The 20,865-nt window shown below is 51.3% G+C and overlaps 3 protein-coding genes across 15 annotated transcripts in view; 2 read left to right on the top strand and 1 right to left on the bottom strand.

Moving 5' to 3' along the window:
* LOC125951328 (uncharacterized) overlaps window positions 1-10,024 on the top strand; it is a 34,297-nt gene extending 24,273 nt beyond the window's left edge. For all 4 annotated transcript variants that reach the window (XM_049680087.1, XM_049680089.1, XM_049680088.1 and 1 more), the window contains exon 3: window positions 1,105-10,024. In XM_049680087.1, coding sequence (XP_049536044.1) covers window positions 1,170-7,994 — 6,825 coding nt within the window. In that variant the 5' untranslated portion in view covers window positions 1,105-1,169 and the 3' untranslated portion in view covers window positions 7,995-10,024. The remainder of the gene's footprint in view (window positions 1-1,104) is intronic.
* Window positions 10,025-10,388: 364 nt separating this feature from the next.
* LOC125951362 (uncharacterized) overlaps window positions 10,389-20,865 on the bottom strand; it is an 89,676-nt gene continuing 79,199 nt past the window's right edge. Inside the window, exons 1-3 of one of the 9 annotated variants that reach the window (XM_049680153.1) lie at window positions 18,190-18,606; window positions 15,077-17,528; window positions 10,389-14,933 (exon numbers count right to left, since the gene is read on the bottom strand). In XM_049680153.1, coding sequence (XP_049536110.1) covers window positions 12,225-13,040 — 816 coding nt within the window. In that variant the 5' untranslated portion in view covers window positions 13,041-14,933; window positions 15,077-17,528; window positions 18,190-18,606 and the 3' untranslated portion in view covers window positions 10,389-12,224. Of the gene's footprint in view, window positions 17,529-17,559; window positions 18,126-18,189; window positions 18,609-20,865 lie in introns of those variants that run through there. The other 8 variants (XM_049680158.1, XM_049680154.1, XM_049680155.1 and 5 more) reach the window with 8 other exon arrangements.
* LOC125951351 (transcription initiation factor TFIID subunit 4-like) overlaps window positions 18,149-20,865 on the top strand; it is a 3,051-nt gene continuing 334 nt past the window's right edge. The window contains exons 1-2 of one of the 2 annotated variants that reach the window (XM_049680139.1): window positions 18,149-18,277; window positions 18,797-20,865. The exon at window positions 18,797-20,865 is cut by the window's right edge and continues 334 nt beyond it. In XM_049680139.1, the coding sequence (XP_049536096.1) occupies window positions 19,368-20,804 (1,437 nt within the window). In that variant the 5' untranslated portion in view covers window positions 18,149-18,277; window positions 18,797-19,367 and the 3' untranslated portion in view covers window positions 20,805-20,865. Of the gene's footprint in view, window positions 18,358-18,796 lie in introns of both variants that reach the window. The other variant, XM_049680140.1, reaches the window with a different exon arrangement.

Raw genomic sequence — 20,865 nt, 5'->3', positions numbered from 1 at the left:
CTGAGGCCACGGCAATGCTCTCTGTGCGCTTTAAAACATCTGGAACGGCGCTGCTCGCGAGATTGGGATAGGTAATGTGTTTTCTCTATGCTAAAAGCACGGACTAAATCCTTCTACCGAAAGTGAATGAGCTGCTGTGGGGTGGTATCCTTATCATCACGCAAAGCATCGCGCCTACACCCAAGTCCCGATGACTAACTTGGAGACTCATACGACTCATTCGACACTATTCCAGGACATTACTGAACACCGATTCCACGAAGCGCGAAAGCCATTAAGATCATCGCATCGATCTCCGCTCTTTGCTCTTAATGCATCAATCCCCGCAACGTTACGCGCCAACCTCCCCCTCTGCATTGGCTATGAATCGAGCGAGTTCGCTTTCCTTTACACGCCGTTCGTCGGCGTGTAATTATTCAAATATATGTCAAATCAATTATGATGAATAATTGAGGGACAGTGGCCGGACCGGCAGGCGCCCTTACGGTGGCGCCCAGTACCGGCCATGGACACGAGGCAATCCAAAACATATCGCCAGCCCAGTCCCGGCCGCCAGGACTTTAGTGCGCTGTGGCGATACATCACTGGCTCGCTTCTATTGTTCGGTTTGGTACCAGTGTACCGTAATTTTTTTTACCCTCATTAAGTGGTAGCGTAGCGGTGGTGGCCACAGGAACGCGAAATGCTGTTGGTGGACAGTAATGGATTCGGTCCATCAGCGGCACTCGTACGACTTCAGCGACAGCGACTGCGTCCGAACGAACGACGAAACGATTTATTGATTGACAATGGATTGGCCCTTTGTGAGGGAAGGATCAAACGCAGTGGGTGGCGGGGAAAAAGGGGTAAAAGTGAAAGCAATTTGCCGGAGGTTCTCCCCGTGACATATACTTTTTCGTATCGGCGTGGCATTATGTTGGACGAAGACGAACATGGGGGTGGATTTTTAGAAATGGAAATCACTCCACAACCTGGATTGACCAACCTTTTTCTCTCTCTCTCGCTCTCTCTCTCTCTCTCTTTCTCTCTCTCTTTCTCTCTCTCTCTCTTTCTCTCTCTCTCTCTCTCTCTCTCTCTCTCTTCCTTTCCGACCACTTATTGCAGCGGACAACATTGTATCAGATGACTCGCTAGACGGACAGGTCGCATACCGTCGATCCTTCTCGATCATGGATCATCATGGACTGTATGCGGATATCTCGAACAGTTTCCCGAACCCCGGTGGTCTGCCGAGTACGAGCGTGAAGTATCAGCTTCACAATCCACCGCAGATCCCACCACAGCCACCGCCCACGCTAGGAGGTGGACCAGCACCATCTACCCTGGGAGTGAGTGCCACACGCCACCAGTTCCCGTACCATCACCATCATTCCCAGCATCATTCTCCGCAGCAATCAACTGCGCCATTGCAACCGCTTGGTGGCACTTCCGGAGGCTACGGTCAAGGGCAGGATGCTATCCACCAGCGGCATGCTGCTCAACACCATCAACAACAACAACAACAAGCGCATTCCTTGCAGCAACCTTCCGATCTCCAGACTCGCAGTCAGCATCACTCTACACAGAGCCATCGCACCGTGAATGGTGGTGGTGATAGTGGTGGTGGGCGAGGTAGTGTCGGAAGTGGCCTGTTCCCAGACGAGACAGTTACCTTGTTCGAATCGACTACTAACAACAACAATTCCAGCAACAGCAGCAGCAGTAGTAGTGGAAACAGCAGCGGTAGTAGCATTGGAGGAGCCAGTATCAGTGTCGGTGGCGGTACCAGTACGGCGGCTACGCTTGATATCAACCTCAACAACACCTCCAGCAATCCCGGCGTGTACAGCTCAAGCGTGACGAACTCGAGTACGACGCGCAAGTACGAAACCAACACCGGTGACAGCATCACCTACAACATCAACAACATCAACACCAACATTGTCAACAACATTAGCGGTGGACCGCATCATCATCCAGCTGGCGGAGCACCGACCGTGGCCGCGATTACGAATGGTGGCACTACGATCGACTTTCTTGGCGCCCTAGCGACACCACAGTACCAGGGTGGTAGTGCTGGTGCTGGTGGCGTTGGTACGACCGCTGGTACCGGTGCGGCACTCGGTGGTGGTGGTGCTGGCGCTGCTGGATCGAGTAGTGTAGTAAGCGGTGTTCAGGCTGTCAGCAATCCAACGATCATCAACATTAGCAATAACAATCACAACATTATGGCCCCACCATATCCGTACCATGGTCCCCCTTCGTCCTATCAAACCGGCGCAAAGCCATCGTCGGCTGGTGTGGTTGGTGGTAAGTATGGTGCACCGGGCAGTGGGCCGCAAGGTGGGCCGGGAGCTGGATGGAATGAGTACACCAGCCACCATCATCATGAGGCCAGCGTTATCGGGAACTTTGAGGCAAAGAACCCGAACAAATATCATCACACGGCGAGCCGGATGGGTGCCAGTTACCGCTACGCAACGGAGTACGTCGCGGCTCAACAGATGAATCAATCGTCACATCACCAGCAGCACCAGATGCAACAGCAACAGCAGCAGCAGCAGCATCCAGCTCAACAGCAGCAACAGCCGAGTGCGCCACATTACGGCACACACGCAGGAGGCTATGGATTGTATCATCCGGACGGTGTGCAAGCGACACCGTTGCACCAGCAGCAGACGCAGCAGGCCGCTACCGGAACGCTACATCCGGGCTATGAACCGTATCCGCATATCGTGCGTAACAAGTACCCATCGAGTGGTTCCCGATCGACCACCAACTCCGATCTCATGTACAACGAACGATCTCAACGCTACCATGGTAGCTATCCCTCCAATGGAAGCGCATACCTTGCGTCAGGAGCTCCAGGGACGAGCTCCGCTGTTGCTGCTGCCGCCGCTGGGAGTGCTGCAACTCCCTACTATCCCCAGATGATCCCTGGTGCGAAGGCTATGCATCAGCCGGTCCCAGAGTATTACGGCAATACGTACGTCAAACAGCTCCACCATGGACATCACCCACCGAACCACACTCCGTACATACCACCGAACCGTATGGCGTATGCGGCGGCTCCGGGCCAATCGGCCAACAGCTACTCCCATACGCATCACCCACCTCACCCACCAGCCCATGCTGCGCACAAGAGTGCCGCAGTGTTCGGTGGTGGATACGGATACACCACGAACGGTGCCAGTTCCTACGATCCCGATCCGTACCATCAGCGAACGATGGGACGGGTTCCGCTGCCCCATCCGTACGGTACCAATGATCCGCTGCATCATGCCGCGCCCGGTGCCACCGCAGGATACGCTAGTGGTCCACCTTCCGCCAACAGCTACCATCACCAAGCGTCACAGATGGGCATGGGAGGCTACTCGAACCCGAAGCTAACGTTCAGCAAAAACATAAACGACTTCTATTCGCCTAATATGGCCTCGGCTAGTATGGCCGCCACACAGCAGCACTACACCTCTGGCCAACCCACAGCGATGCAACCGAATCCCGTACACCACGGAGTGCACTATGGCATGAAGCACTATACCTCGCATCAAACGCAGCTTATGCCACCGCAGAAGCACGCACCGTCAAGTGTGCCCACGTCGGGCAGTGGCGGAACGGTCAAACCTTCGTCGAGCTGCTTCTACGATACACCGAACCCGGTGATCGACGTTAATCATCCGCTGATCGATCTGGAGGAGCAGATCAATAGTGTGAAGATTCTAAAGAACCCACCGATCATGCCGGGGTCCACCAGTGGTGGATCGATGTACGACTCGAACCATCCACTCAACTACGACTGTCAGCAGATGTACCTAAAGAATCGGTATCTGCACAGCAAACCGTCACCGACGGCGGGAACGGTGGCGAATGTTACCGGATACGGTTCACCCAGTCAGTCGGCGATGGCGAGAGGGCTTTACCATCCTCACCAGCATTTGCAGCATCTGCATTCGGAAGCTGGCCCTTACGGTGCCTATACAACGATGGAGGATCTTGGTTTGGGTTCTCGGAGCTTTGCGCTCGATGATAGCCTAAAGGATAAGAGTCTCCGTGACTATCTGACCAGCTGGAGTGAGATGGAAGAGGACGATGGAAGTGGCGCAAAAGGTCCGGCGAAGGAAGCGAACAATAACGTGTCCTCGCACGAGAACTTTGAATCGTGCAACTATCCAGACGATCCACAACCACCAGAAGTGACGCCTATATTGGACGAACACATGAATGAGTACGAGGTCATCGAGGGTAGTACCGTACCGACCCCTCCGTTAGAAGCAGAGCACCACGAACCGTTGGAACCTGCAAAAGCTCAACCGGTAGCAGCTCACACGGGCGTGATTGTGGCGAACGTTCAGAACACGGGTGGCACTGGAAATCTGCCGGACATCCTGGTGGACATTGAAAAACCGGTCAAACCGGGAACCGAGGAGCAACCAACGGTCACCGAGAAGGACGGGGAGAAACTGTACATCCTTGAGACGTACGATGTGCCACAGTCGGAGCTGAACAAGTACAAACACCTGAGTATCATTAACGAGCTACCGAAGAACGTGGTACCGATAAACGATAGTGCCGATTCGCTAAAGTTCCTTGAGGAGATCGAATCAAACCGTGAGAAGTACTACCAAACCGAACTCGAATCGGAAGTGGTGTACGAAGATCGGAAGGTCGAAGAGCGGATTAAGGAAGAGGACAAGGATAATGAAGAAGAAGATGCTGGATCGCATGCACAGTGCAACGAGCAAGAGTCTACGGTTATAGTGGAACCAAAGCTCGAAGAAAATGTGAAGATAGAACCAAAGGTTGAGCCTGGTCAGAACGCCGAGCATTGTGCGGAACAGGAAGAATCGAAACCAGAAAAAGATGTTGGATTAGAGTGCGAGATGCCGGAGAAATCTCCGATCAACGATGAGTCGGAGAATGCTGCTGTAGATACCGAGCAACCAGTAGTGGAGCCGGAAGCGCATGAAGCGCCCGAAGTAAGTTCTAGTGTTAATGAACCTCGAGAAGTAGTCGCAGAGGAACAACAGGAGCACAAGGAGGAGGATGCCTTCAAAGTTCCCAAGTGTTTCCCGAAATATCGAAAGCGACGCTTCTACGATTACGATATGCCCCGATTCCCGAAGAAAGCCCGTCGGTCAAGCATCGAGGAGTTTATCAATTGTGATATGGCGAAATTCAAAGTACAAACCGTCAGACGTAACCCGAAAAGCTTACAGAATCTGCTGCTGGATACACTTAACTCCAAGCCATTCCGTCACTGGGCTAAGCAGGAACTGGCTCGGCGTCGAGAGGTCAAACAGCAATGCGAACAACCGCAGCAACAAGAAATGCACCAGCAGGAGCTGAGGCAAGAAGAGCTGCAACAGCAAGCAATGCGGCAACAAGAGGTGCTGGAGCAAGCGGTACAGCTGCAAGAGCTGCAGCAACCGAGACCGCAGCCGAATAATCAGGAGCAGCAACAGCAGGAGCAGCGGCAAGAGGAGCTGCAGCAGCATCACCATGATGTTACCGAGCAGCAGCATCAGAGGCCACAGCACGCGCAGGAACAGCAAAAGCAAGAGCAACAATTCTCGCCTATCCCGGTTGCAATGGAACTGGAGGAAGACCCTGCCGATCAGCAATTTGCCATAGAACTAGTGTCTGCATCGTCCACCGAGGTACCGAGTGTTCCTACACTCCGCGAGCTCTGTTACGAACGAATTGTAACATCGAATCTGTTCCTACAGCCCGATTCACTGAAAGAGCTCTGCGAGAAAGCCATCTGTATCAACAAGCACCTTTATATCATCGAAGAGATCAAAAATGAACCGCCCAGACTGCAAGATCTATGCAAGTCGGTACTTAGTGAGACCAATATCTTCATCGACGTGACTGATAACGATGCCGTGTGTATCGTCGAGAGTGACGAGGGTTTGCAGTCAATGGATGCGGCCTCCTCTACCGAATGTGTGAGCGGTGGTGGTCGAGTGTTTATTGTGGAAGAGGATCGTGGTTCGATCGCGGATCTCCTGCGTGACAGTGTACAACTTCAAGAGGAAGATCTGCTAGTGGTGCGGCAGGGCTCGGAGGAAGAGTGTGAAGACCATGAGATCTTTCTCGCCAACCTGGGACCAGAAGAACCTTCGCCTACTAGCGCCATCAGCAGTGAGCGACAGGTCATGTCGGATAGCGAGAACGATATCTATCGGCGAGTCGAACAGGAGATTGAGAAAATGATGCATACGAGTTCGTCAGAGGATGAGTGTGACGTGATGGTACCGGAACCGGACCAAGCTGTTGCCGAGACTGAGCTGTTTGAGTTTGATGGCGATACCGAATGCATTCAGTACGAAGAGATCATTCCGGTGGATGAAGAACGTTCCCTGAAACAGCACACGATCCGAATGCTGCGAGAGAAGCATGCGCCATATAATGCTGATCGACGAAGGACCAGACAACGGCTGCTTCGTAAGTACGTTGTTCACCAACGATATATCCAGCTGCAATCGAAAGTGCTCCCAAGGGAAAGTATCTCTCTACGGGAACTGATGGAAAGGAAAAAGCTACTCGTTGCGCCTACGCTGGTAACGGAACCAATCGAGCAGCAGAACGAGGATAGTAATTGCTCCACCAGCTCTAGTAGTAGCTCCTCTAGCAATAGTAGCTCCTCGAGTAGCTCTTCGAGCAATTCATCGTCCTCGAGCTCTTCTTCTTCCTCCTCCTCGTCGTCGTCTTCGCAATCGAGCAACAAAAGCTGTCCGCCTGATATGGAAGAGACAATCGAGCTGATCGAGAGTGCATCGGAAGAGGAACAGTTTCGAGCCCCGTTGCCTCATGTGGAAGAGACAATTGAGGTTATTGAGAGTGCATCGGAAGAAGAACAGTTGCAAGCTGCGGACCCTGCATGCCAGGATGAACCGATCGAGACAAACAACAACAAAGTTCAGATCCTGCCATCGCCGTCCCATTGTGAATCTCATATCGAGCTCCCCAGCACAGAGCCGACAAAATGCGAGCCAGTGAGAAGCCTCATTCACACTACCCTAGTAGATAGCAGTTATGGTTGTAGCACCAGCAGCAGCGCTAGCAATAGTCCAAGCAGCAGGAGTAGCAGCAGCAGCAGCAGAAGCAGCCAGGGCAGTGTAAGCCCTTCCACTAGTTCATTGAGTTCTTGCGTCGGGACCCCAACGGCTGGCGATCGTCTTCGATCAGTGATTGTGTCCCCTCGTCTTGGTAACAGCAACAACCAGAAGAAAAAGAAGAAGCTATCTTTTGAAGAGAGTTTGCTGAGCATCGATCAGATGTACCGCAAACCATCCAGTCCTAATGCAACCGTCCGTGGAGCCGCCATGTGCGCCAGCCTGACTCTCGGTGCCTCGGTTCGTCCCAATGTGATTGTCAACGTGAACAACAAGCGAGAAGTGGCGCGCAAGTTGATAATTCCTTCGTACAAGATATTCGATAGCCAGCAATCCACCAGCAGCAGCAAAAGCAGTAGCAGCAGCAGCAGCAGTGGCAGCAGCAGTGGAGTAGAGGATACCACTGAGATCGAGGTGCTGCAGTTGAATGGACAGCGTAAGTCCAAATCGATCGCGATTACAGCATCTTCCGATGCGCGGCATCGTCTCGAGTCAAGGGGAAAATCGTTGACACCTCCACGGCGCAGAACATCGATCGGCAGCGTGTCACCAACACTGTACAGTCGGTCCAATTCCGAGCAAGATCGGTCCTCGCAACGATCCACACGGGGCTTGCGGGAGAAATCACGCCAAGCCGCGCTCGTGCGTCGCCGTAGCTGTTGCTGTTCCCCACTCCGCTCATCACCGTTGACATCACCACGAGGAAATGGTACATCAGCATCGCCGCCGGCAACGGCCAAAACAACCACGCTATTGGAGCTTATGGAGAGAACCGCGCGGTCGTCGGTCGTCCCCTACGTGCGCCTCGAACGAAACGATTACGTGGAAAAGCTGGCGGAAAATTATCATCGTCAGCAGCAGCAGCAGCAGCAACAGCGTAACCCAAGGCCGTCATAGGTTCGTGCCGCTCGTTCAAGAGCAATTACCGGGTTGGCCAGGGGGTTTGTTCCAGGCCACGGCGCTAGCGGTGCGCGCATGGTTTGTCATCTCCGCGATCGTCTAACCCGGGTTTATCCTTGTGAATCATCCATTCCAAAACGCGGTTTTAGCAAACGTTTGTAGATTTTTTAAGTTTTTTTACTCTAAGCAAAAACAGGTTTCCCTAAAGTTAGTTAGCCAACGTGATCTCCTTAGGCGATGGGTTAGGTTGTAGGCCACCAGAGTTAAGGAAGATGATATAATTTTAGTCCTTAAACTATCACAGAGAGTTTCTTAACCACCAAATATGTTAATATTCGAGGAAACGTTTTAAAATATCGTAAAAGATGAGAGAATAGGGAAGAAAAGTAAAGTTTAAAAATCTGTATTTCTCTCGTTTCCGCTCCAATTCGTATAAAATTTTCACAGCATACCCAAAACAGGAACACAATTCAGGGAAAAATGTGAAATGTACACCGCACCCCCTCCATTGAATTTTCCAGAAGTATTTTCCGATTTTTCATTCGTTGTTCTCGGAAGCGACACTAGCGCCCTCTCGGGGGGAACATACGCCAGAAACCGCATAGAGAACGCTGGCGTCGCTTGCTGGCACAACAGGCGAATCGTAGGTCAAAAACGTATCTTGAAAAAACGTTGGAGGTGGATGGCGTAATTTCTATTTTCCCGAATTTCCCATTTAATTTCCCCATTTTTCCCTGAATTTTAGTCGTGTTTTGAGCATGCTGTGAAAGTTTTACATCAATCGAAGTAGAAATGACAAAGATACTGATTTTTAATCTTCACTGACGGTTTTGTGAATTTTGCTTTTCTTTCTTTTGGTTTTAAGAAACAACAAAGTACAACAGAATTTAACATAAAGCAACGGCACCGATGCGGGGAAAGCAAAGCAGAGGAGCTTAGTATCACTCATCTAGTCAGGAAGCAACATGTAGTTCGTTGAGGAGTGTTTAGATGAGAATGGATATTCAATCTTTAGGAGTACTGGTTAAGGACACAGGCGTGCAAAGCGGTTCAAGGGAATAGGGAATTAAGGGGCTGATTAGAAAAGTTAAGTATTATTTTTACCCACCATAGTTGTAGGGTGCACACGTGTGACCGGTTATAGCAGCAGACCGGATAGCGGCACCGGGGGCTTACGAGTTTGAAAAAATCACGAATTGATTTAAAATTGGTTTTATTACTTATTCAGTACGATACGGTATGATTTCTATGTAGATTTTAAAAGTTCTTGTGCAAATATTGGTTGAGCCATGTGTGTTGACTGCAAAAACAGATAGATTTCAGTTAAAATCGGTTAAAATTAAACAGTGTTAAAATTGATTTAGCTATTCGCGGCCACTATATGCTACAGGAACCGAATGTAAAACTATAACGTAAATTATTGAAAAAAATAAAACATGTCAGTGCCTTCAGGTGTTAATGAAGACGAGAGTATATAGAGCAAAAGATTGAAACGTACTACGAGCAGCTGCCGTAGTACGAATATGTCGAGCAGGAAATCACTACAAAAACCCCATACCAAATACAGCAGATAATCACACGCGGACCGATGGTGGTAGGTTACTTTATGCGCTAGGAGCTTGTCAGTAGGAGCAGAAAATTAGTGGTAGTTCTTAATCACACACACAACACTGGACAGCATAAAGCATATGGGCAAAAGGGTAGCACGCACCGTGTAAGAGGCAGGTATTTTACAGCATTTGATAAAAGACAATTTAAATGTAAGCCCTCGCCGGGGGCAGGAGCAGCAGCAGCAACAGTAGCACACATCACAGCACGACTGGCGTGGCGTTTGAGAGTGTTTTAGCGAAACATTTACATTTGGGAACAGAAAACGGAGTCTATCTTTCTCAATTCCCTAGCGCATCAACTAAACCCCCCAGGTAGAGCATAATTGGGAGACTATTATCCTTTTAGGATGTTATAATGCCGTAGTTCGTGATGCGTGTTGTGGAAAAGCGAAACCGTTTGTGTTTTATCGCGTTTATTAGCGTAGCCGATTGTGTAATTCGATGTGAAGCGAACGATTTGTGTGTTACAGGAAAAACAAAACATGGGAGTTAATAAAGTGTAAGCTGTTTTTGAATGTTGATTGCAACCGAACCACTGAAACATTTGTACGATGTTTTTGTTCTCGATCTAGTCTGGGTCTGTTGTGTTCTGGGTGTTTTCCGCTGGCTTATCGCTGGCTGACAAATTGAGTCCGAAGATTAATCCGAAATTGATAATGCTTGCATGGCATAACCTGCTCCAAACTGCGTAGATTGCGCGACCAAATGATGTCATCTCATATTTAAAACCCAATTTCAAATTTTCCGCCAGAAGCAATCATGTTCGAAATTTTAAGCATAAGCAAGTGGTTATATTTTATTGCTAAACTTGCATTATGTTTACTCATGAAGCTTAATCTAAATTCCTCCTGTTGGTAAAGCGAGAGACTGATGCTCTCCGTTTCCGATGATCCTAAAAACACTAATTTCGAGCGATAAAGGTACAATCACTCCTCATGTTTTCCCTGGTCGCGGCCGTACCGAGCCGCGATGGTGAATCAGTCTCTTGGCAGTTTTCTTGGTGGCCGGTCTCCGTTTCTGCTTCTTCAATGGGACCTCGGTACGTTCTTCGATCACCTCTAATGCTGAAGCCTTCAACGCAGCGTGGCCATTCTTGGTAAGCGTATCGACAGATGATGATGAAGATGATTGTCCGCTGGTGGAAGCTCCTTTCAGCGCCATCCCACGACTTTGGTCCACCAGTAGCTGCACGATCGATCTTTCGGGATAGATTAAACTTCCCACTGACGCCTCGAGGAAGGTGAGATAAAGGCAAATTAACACCGTCAGGCGCATCTCGATGGTGGGGTAGAGTGGGCGGTTTGCTCAACTGGTTACGCGGTTCACGGAATCGAATCCAACGCGGGCGGTGTTGGTGTCGACAAGAGGACGATCTCACTTGCTTACGATCCTGACAAGGAATTGATACGGAATGACTCGCAATTTCGTGCAAACGCAAACGGAATGCTGCCAGTGGGATGGTGAAGGTTCTTATCAATTCTCGTCTGACGCTCGCTCGCCGAGATTAGCCCACTTCTCGGAATATCAGTAATTGGCCAAGGACCTGCATCCCGGACATCGTGCCTGTCGTGCGGTCAACGCCGTGTTCGCCGTGATAACCTACAGGATCACCAGGTTTACTACCGCTCTTGTCAATCCAAAAGCGAGGAAGCCAGCATGGTATTTTCCATCGCGCACATGTGCTCATGATCGCGGAGCGTTTAACCTACAGTACGTCAGAGGGCAAGTATAGAAAATTGTGTTTATGCTTATTGTTTACAGATTTTCTAACGAGTTTATTGATTTATTAACACATTAAACATACAAACAGCGGCGAGTCGGGTCTTACAACTAGTCAAATGGTGCTCATTGGTTCATAGCCATAAAAAAGGGGGATCAATGCACAGCTACAGCTACTGGCGCTCGTAAAAAGTTAATCGAAAAGGTGTTGCGAAAGCTGGCACGTTCCGAAGAAGGAGCAACCGACCTCCTAGGGGTCTCCAAGATGCGCATGGCCTCCAGCTTACCGCGGCGCCGAACGAAGCCCAGAAACGAATTTCTTTCCAAAAAACGCATAATTCCAATCTTTTCATATCCAGCTATCAAGGTACGCAGTCACTGGCAGCGACTTAGCACTAAACGACGCGGTCCTTTCACATCGCAGCAGGCGTTGCTGCTGCTGTTGCTGTTGCTGCTGCACAACAATCCCGGGCCCCCCCGGGTCCGGACTCCGGCTAGATGATGGTGGGTCTGCCTTCCGTGTTCAAGGTTGCAATAATAATGGTCGGCATTCGTGCGGCGTCATCGCCATCGGCATCGGCAGTCCGCTATTGGTGGTTCGCTGTTGGTGTGTCGGCGCAATCTCCGCAACATGCCACTTGGTGGGCCACTTTCACATTAGCAAGGTGGCGGTTGAGGGTGGCCAAAGTTTAAAGCCAAGTCGCACCATGCCTATGCGTGCGATCGGGGAGCATTTTGGGAACCATTTAACTGTGTAGCAGCCCGCCAACCACTAACCGACCAATTAATTTGAGAAATCGTTCGCTTCTGGCCTTCCGACGTGCCAACACACCCAACGGCTGATTGGATGAGCATGACACGTAGCCGCAGCCACAGCAGCAGCAGCATGGCACGTTGATTACGGAAGTTGAGGAACTACAGCAGCTGCGACGGGCTGTTGCCCTACTGGCCCTACTGGCGACTGTTGCGGGGATACAGGTGGAGCTGTTTGCGGTAGCTGACCTCCGGCTCCAGGAATCCCAGGGAATGGTGCCGAGGTAGCGATCGGGATACCACCGGGCGGTATCTTGTCCCGTGGCACGTAAACGATATGGAGCAACTTGTTCTCATCCTGCATCATCACCGGAATCAGCTCCGAGTTGGCCAGCGGCACGGCGGTAGTTGCTGCTGTTCCTTCAACGACGGCGGCCGTCACCGGTACGATCGGAGTCGAGGTGATGCCATGCCGCGCAAGTCGTTCCTGGCGTCGTCGCTCGCGTGCTTCCGCCCGCTGCTTGGCGGTCATCGGGGCCGGTGTAGCCGGTTTGGAGTATGCCTTAACCGCTCCCGCCGCACCGACGATCAGGGCAGCCTTGACCAGCTCCCGGCCGAGGCTTTTGGTTGGGCGACCATAGTGGACATTCACATTCACGTTGTGATAGAAGGCAGGCGAAGCCGTGGTCCGTCGTGCACTTTGGGTGTACCGGTTCGTCTTCTTCGGTTTAACGGTTACCTCCTGCGTATCGCCAAAGCTCCAGCCGATCGGACGCTTAGTGACCTGGTTTGAAGGTGAACTGCTCCATCCCCAACCACGCTTACGGCGAGTCAATGCCACACCAGATCCGTCGGACGAGTGTGAGGAGGAGGAAGAGTCTTCGCGTGGGCCTGGAACGATCGCGCCTCCTAAGCACACTTGGACTAGAAGCACCAGATTCAACACCACCAACAAGCGCATGGTTTATGTTCTTCTGCGCACTGCGCCAATCCGGACACTAGCACAGCTGGCCACAAAATGCGAGATGCGAGGCCTGTGGCCAATTTTCAGCACGGAATCGCGCGACACACGGAATTCGCGAAAACACATTGCAGCGTAGCCTAATCGAAAGCCTTATCAACTATTGCCATTCGCTGGCGAGGTGGCGATCACATCCGCAGAAACGCACTGCAGAGCAGCAGTGATACGGCTAAGGTCAGCGTAATCAACGTTCTAGGTGGACCGTGGTCCGCCATGGCAACACTGGCTGCACACGGTTCCTCACAGATGAGCTTCATTGGAGTTGCTGGCAGACCGGGTGTTCTGCGCTTGAGTTTTGATTGCTTCACAATAACGAGATCATTCGGATCTTCCTCCTCGTATTGCTCCTCCGCTGAGTCCTCTTGCACACCAAGAAAATCGGGCAAATCCATCACCAGCGTAACTCTTCGCTTGGGTCGTGCATCGTCCGGAGTCGCTTTGGTTGTGGTATCCGGCAATGCGACCGTTTCTGCATCGGCATCTGTCCCGGTTGGAGGTACCACCGTACTGTCGGCTTTTCCTTTCCCGCCTCGCTTCGGTGGCTTCGGAGGATCCAACACCTTGGCCAGCTTCACGATACCAACGTTCACAAAATCCGTCGCCAGTCGATCGAAGGTGATCACCGTCCGTGGGTTCGTGTGGCGCGATGGGAAAAACTCGGCAATTCGATCTTTCAACGCGGCCCAACGTGTGGCCAACTTCGATCGACGATCAACCATTCGCGGATGCACAGGATTTGGTGGCCGCTTCGTGATGTGCTGGAACCGTACGCGGTACAGCGACCGGATGTCCCAGTCGTGCACCGCCTGCCCGTCGTCTCCGGTGGCCTGTCCGAGCAACACACAGCAACCGCAAGCGATCAGCAACCAGATGATGGCCACCTGCGGGAAGGGCCTCAGAAAGCTCCACGGAAAACGCATCGTACGGTCGTCGGGTTGGCGGCTGGCTAGGTCCACTCGCGGCGATCGCTAGAAGAACACTACGGGCACTGTTGCACCCCCGGAGCGCTGCAACGCGAAGACCGAGACGCCGGAGTACCACCGTTCAGCTGGCCGGAGGCGGACTTTTGCAACCAAAAACAAAAAACCGGTCACGAAACTGATTTTCTCGCCGATCGACATTTGGATCGTGTTACGCGCAACCGGATTGGAGGGGAGGGGGAGCGATGGAGCGGAGAAGGAAGAAACCGATGGTGGACTTTGGCGGAGAGGTGGTGATTGTTTTGATTTTCATGCCACCGGCCAGGGCTACCTTCCAGTCCAGTCTCCAGTCCAGTCAGTTGGCACGCCTTCGCGACCTTCGCCGTGATGAAATCGGACACTAACGATCGACCATACATGCATGCATGCTTCATACCTTTCTTGAGGGTCGAGCGTCTATGAATGTACCGATGGTACTACCTCCATTATGCTGCACGTAAAATGGAATCCGGAAATCCGGAGCCTTGCGAAGCCAAACGGGCCACCAAGATGATTGCGCCAATGATACTAGGTTAAGGGCGCTTGCATCAGTATGTAGAGTAGCTGTGTGGAGAGCGCACAGGTCTGACGGTTAGCCCGTCCAGTGCACACTCTCAGCTATGTCCCTAGCAGGGGCCAAGGCACACGATCTCAACGACGGAGAATGAAAGTAGTACTTCTCAGTGAACTACTTGCGAACTGGCTCTATACTGGGTCCGGTGTCCGGTGGTCCGATTGAGGGATTTAATAATAAGCATGTACCAACAGAACCAGTTTGTGGTTGATGGAATTGCACTGGAATTGTTTTGAATTGCCGATTACCATCTGCGATTGTGGCCGCTGAGAATGCTGTTCATTCGTGACTGGTTGCGGTCTAAGAATTGACAAATGTATGAAAAATGTATGCAACTCCCATGCAAAACGATTGATAAGTTAGGAAAATGAAAATTAAATTGCTACCAGACCAGGCGAGGAAAATTCTCGGAAAACGATGAGACTATTGTCGCGCAGACCTACCGTGCTTCCGTGGCGCCAGACTGTCTTCAGCTTTATCGATTATTCGCGCCCATATTGTTGGCACGAGAGCGTTGCTTCGGAACCAGGAGATGAGGTACAGATGCGTCTCAGCATCCGTAGACGCAGCATCAAGTGGTAGCATTCCAGTGAAAACGAGTGGCCGCAGTGCAGTGTTGGCAGTTTGCGATGTTGATTACTACTAGATGTTTGATTTCCCTGCTCCTTCTCCTCTCTCACTACCAACTGACCGAGAATGGTGGCCCGGGAGTGGAGGCAAAGGTTCGGAATCGTGTTCAAAAGTGGCAACAGCGTACGTGGCGTGCCCGGTTCGGATCGACACCACGGAAGGATTGGAAATCCGCCTTCGAACTCGAGAAATCGAGTCATCGGCGACACTATGGACTTTCGCCGAGGGAAGATGACTTCTTCACGTCGGACACGGTTCCGAATGCGTACTCTCAGTATCACTATCGACGGTACGGCGATACTCGGTTCAAAGGGCATCGAAAGGATGGCAGTTCTGCCGCTTCGCCAGCATCATCACCATCGAGAGGCAGACGTCCCACAGAATCGGGTAGCTTTGGTGCTCAACGACCGAAACGACTAGCCGGACCGATTTACGATCCAGCTCCCGAGCTTAAAGATTATTTAGATCCCGTCGATTTGATGCTCCTCGGTGATGATCCGAACGTGGAATTCGTTCCGATTGGAGAGGAGCTTGCGCAACGCTACGTCCCGGAGCAGGGGCTGGAACAGGACACTTTGCCAGACGATGAAACTACTCCAGAGGCAAAGGATAAGCAGAAAACGAAGGAATTCAAAATCGTGTTCCATCATCGGAATCCCCATGGCAATCGGGGCAACGCTATCCCGTTATCGATGGTTTGCGTCATCGTTCCAATGATTGTCTCGCTGCATGTCCTGTTATCAGTGCATTCGGAAATGTAATGTTTGTTCCTTTCGTCCAGATTGATGTGAAGAGTAGCATGAAGCTTGGAGATCAAGAGAGAGAGAGAGAGAGAGAGAGAGAGAATGGGAGGGAGAAACGAATGAATGAGAAAACGAATAATCAGTCCCGTCCAGCCGCGGCTTATCAGGAATCGACACGGAAAGACGCAGTTCTGTTTCGAACAACGTTTCACAGTCGATTGCAGGCTGCGCACCATCTCGTAGACTGCACACGATGAAGACTCTCCGTGGAATCTGCCGTGATCTTTGGTTCCATTGCTTGTGGTTTGCGATTGTGTTCTGTTGTGTGTGGGCGGTTTCCGGCACACCTTTAGGTGAAACCTCAACTTCCGAAACGACGACGGCGGCGAATGGGGCGCTCATCAGCAAACCGAACGTACCGGAACTTGACCCATTCCGGTGGATCGTTTCAAAGTCGGGATCGTTTTTTAAGGGTTAAATTCGAACAATTTCGAAGGAGCTAGTGATAGTGCGTGTGTTAGAACAGTTAAAAGGGCTTAAAATGCCCCTTCAAAATGTTCAATAAATAACGTGGATAGTAAGTTCTTCGTGTAGTGTATTATTGTGCAATGATGACCTAACTCTTATACGGTTTTTCAAATAATTGCTGTAGAATCAACAAGTTTTTTTCGATTTGCTCTCCAAGCGTTCCGAGCGTTGAAGCGTTTTCTGTTAAATTGCACCTAAAGGTATAAGGCCCTGCTACACGGAGCGTAAACTCTAGCGTAAACGTAAAAATTAATGCCGTTTACGCTTGCCGTTTACATGCTTTCAAACGATTACAGGTTCTTTACGATTATGTTCTTTTTGTGGTTTACATCGATAGTGAGTGATCATTGCTAGTGTGTTCAATCTTTTTTTTCCACAAAACGATTTTAATTTCCTCGTCAAACGTAAACGTGTTGGCATTAATTTGTAAATTTACGCGTAAATTTACGTTCCGTGTAGCAGGACCTGTACTAACTAACATTCATTTAAATTCAAATTCCGAACAGTCGATCCAAGCAAGCGTTGGGCGCTCAAAACCTTCCTCAAACTTTCCTCCTCTTCTTAGTGGGCTCGATACAGAATAGGAATGTGGCAATAGGCGAGGTTCTAATTTCATCACTCCCACTACGCATCCGCTCATTAAAGTGGCTATCAGAAAGGCCAGCTCTGGGAATGTGACGACCTAAAGACGGTGGACGGACCTAGGACCTCAATGTGTCGTTTAATCACACTACCGCAGGGTGATGGTGATGGTGCTGGAACGGTGACAAGCGGTGACGGTGATTTGATGGGTTACTCACACTGAAAATGATTCCAATTGCCAGGGCATCGCAGTGGAAAACTATAATGAAGCAAATTACGCCAATCATCACCAAGGCGCAACCGCCGCCCGCACTAAGCGCTGATCCCTTCCACCTTCGCGCGTGTGTTGAAAGGTGTTGAAACTATGGGATGATTTACACATTTTTCTATCCTCCAATCATTGTCCAGGAATCTGAAGGTTGTTTCGAAGGTAAAATACGGGAACATTAAGGAAGGCTAATGTATATATCATTTTAGATGACGCATCTAGCCAGCGAGCGTTCTATTGATTTGATCAAGTTTTGTAAAAGGTACACGACACTATACAAAACTGCTTTTCCCCCTTTTTTCGTGTCGTATTTGCCATTGTTTTGCGAGTTCCAGGATACATTTCAGGGCGTCCTTTTCATTGTTCTTTGGTTTCGGCATGCCCGGCACCTGGTATTTGCTATTCCCTTCACACACCTCATACGATGTGCTCAAATTTGCCGCGCGAATACGATGGAAAGACGAACGAAGAAATTATTGAAGGTCCTTTTAAGAACTCAACCGAAAATAGCCATCGCCACACGACATAGAGTAAGGCAGAGAGAAAAGGAGGGACGTGTAAGGATCCTTTTGGTCTTTGTGCTTTCGTTTCCCTTTGCTCGCTCACTTCCCGGTAACTGGCTGACTGGTGGGGTAATGTCTACCTCGTCCCCTATTTTGGAATGCTAATCGGCCGGTCTGTGTGTGTTGGTTGAGCTGAGCGCCGTGCCTCACTCAGTGTGGTGGCCAAACCATCATCATCCTACCATTAGCAGTCCCGTATCAAGTGGATATCAACCCAAGAAGGAAGACGGAATCGAGCTCACCTGCGGTTGGTCATTACTCGTTCGACCGTTGGCGGAGCAAGTACCTTGTGCGCGCAAGCTCGTGATCCAGCGCTACAGAGTCCGCGAGGTGAGTTTGATAACAGCAACGCAAACACAACAACAGCACAGCAGATAATGGGCAGAGGGTAACTTCACACCAAGGATCAGGTAAGGCTTATCGGGCCTTAATCCCAGGGCTGGAACATCACAGCTCAGTGTATCGGGAGTTATCTTGTTGAGGAACTTTACGGCGAATTAGCATTACACCACCACGTGGGTATGGAGAAAATGGTGTCGCTAACCGTACGCAAAGTAAAACCCCCGTGTTAATGGCACTGAAAACTGCGCATTGTTTTTCGGATACACTGTTTTGTGTGGCTACAGCCGCACTCGGCTGGGTTGTTTACTCATTATCACCTGCTACCGACCTACCTATTGAAGATCATTCGAAAGCCTCAACCAGTCATCACTACCACCAGTACTGAGGCCCCCATTTGCATGTAACTCACGGTCGTTTCAGCTGTGTGTACCCGTTTGTACCGAGTTTTCATTAGAGATTCTTATTTTCTTGTTTTTCTTCTTCCCCCACGGTATCTATCCCCTGCAGGCCACGGAAAGAGATAAAACGAGCGCCAGCAGCATCACTCGCGATCGCGCGCCCTGAGCCACGGCTATCAGTGTCAAGAGAGGCTGCAGATGTGTATGGGAGCCTAGTGTGGCCTGTCCGTAGAAGAGTGTGTTAGCGGACGATTTCGGTGTGAATTACTCACTCGCCACGTTTCATCTCCATCGACGACCGGTGCACGGAGGGGGAATTTTCTCGATTCCCAATCACGGGATCATAGTTCTGTTGCTGCTGTTGCCGATAAGAGAGCTTTTGCTGCCGTGAGTGGATTGTATGTAAATCACCAGCCCTTCAAGCAGGTGTGGGAGCGATATCCGAGTCGAGATCGCGAAACTATTATTAGTTCCTCGCTGCTGTTGTTGCTGCTTCACTGGCTTCTAGGCTGGCCACACATTTGGCTGGCGCTTTTCCTCGAGTTCAGTTGCACTTGAACACGCGGACGCGGACAAGTGAAGTTTAGTCAGTGAACGAGAGTGTAACAAGTGGTTGTTGGAGCAACAGAAAACAGGAACAAAAACAACCAAAAGGGTGTACAGCGAATCGTCGAGGCACCATGTTGGAGGCACGCGGTGGAATGCGTCGGATGCGCTTAATGACTTCGACTAAAAATAGTAGGCAACTGTTGGCCGTCTGCTTCTCGGTGTTGCTCTGTCTACCGAACGTGACCGAAGGACGTAAGGTGGCCCTATCACGTGTCACGAAACCGACCGGACACCGTGGCTACGCAAATCCGGACGTCGCCAAGTTGAGTTACTCACCGAGCCATGCAGCACCGCCTGCGGCCGCGAAACCGGCCCCTCCCGTCTACTCAGCACCACCGGCAGCACATCCACCTCCACCACCTGCGCATTCCCAAGCACAACCACCTTACTCCGCAGGACCCTCGTACGGTTGGAATGTTCCCGGTGGGGGAGCACATCCAGCAGCCGGTGCCGGTGGTTCGTATGGAGGAGCAGCAGTAGCTGGTGCGGCAGGAACGGGAATCGTCGCTGGTAACGTCTACCGATCGCACGGACACAACGCTACGGCTGGTGGCGGCTTCGGCGGCGCTGGCACGCTCGCTCATTCTCCACCCGGGTATCCGGTTCAACCGGTGCAAGGCTTCCCGGGAGCCCCAGTACAACATCCCGGTGGTGGTTTCCCAGCACCCGGATATCAACCGCAACCGGGTGGATACTATCCTCAGCAGCAGCCTTCCGGGTTCCCTCATCAGCCAGGATATGCGCCACAGGGTGCTGGAGCACATTACGATCCCGGACACTACCAAGGACATCCTGGACAAACGGCCCATCACTATGAGCAACCATCGAGCGGTGGAAGCGGAATCGGCACGATTCTCGGTGCTGGCGCAGCAGGTTTGGCCGCTGGTGTTGGTGGAGCCGCTCTGTACGATGCGCTGAAGCCGAAGGAAGCGAAAGAGGAACCAACTACGACGACTGCGGCCACTACGGTGGCTGCTGCTGCTGCTGCTGCTGCTGCTGGTGTTACCCCGGCCGCTGAAACACCAGCACCACTCGCTCCAATGCCGGCCAATCCGAATGGTGATGCTCCGTTGGCTCCTCTGCCCGCCAATCCCAACGGAGATGCTCCGTTAGCACCGATGCCTGTGGGCAGTTCAACCGATACACCTCTAGCTCCGATGCCCACCGAAGTCAGCCCAACGACGGTAGATGGATCCAGTCCAGCGGCGAGTCTTAGCTCAGTTTCTCCTCCGGCCGACAATCCCCTAGGAATGGCACCATTGGCCACGATACCGGATTCTGCTGGTGCCGCTTCATCGGTGGCAGTGTCGACCGATGGTACCACCACCACGACCCCTAGTTCAGATGTCGAGGTACGCCATTCCGCTCTGAACGTGCAACCGAATCTGTCCGCATCGATGGCGGAACCGGCGAGTGGTGGTGCCACCGGAACCATCCGGCAGTTATCATCCTCCTCCATCTCGCTGCTGGCCCTGCTACCGCTGGTTGTGAAGTATCTTCGATTCTAAATCATCATCCCACTGGCCACGGCGTGGGAACAATTGTGTAAATAGTGTGCTGCATAACTGT

The sequence above is a fragment of the Anopheles darlingi genome, chromosome 2, assembly GCF_943734745.1.
Source record: "Anopheles darlingi chromosome 2, idAnoDarlMG_H_01, whole genome shotgun sequence".
NCBI lineage: Eukaryota > Metazoa > Arthropoda > Insecta > Diptera > Culicidae > Anopheles > Anopheles darlingi.
Note: the sequence above shows the minus strand (reverse complement) of the source record. Positions and strands in the feature narration are given on the sequence as shown.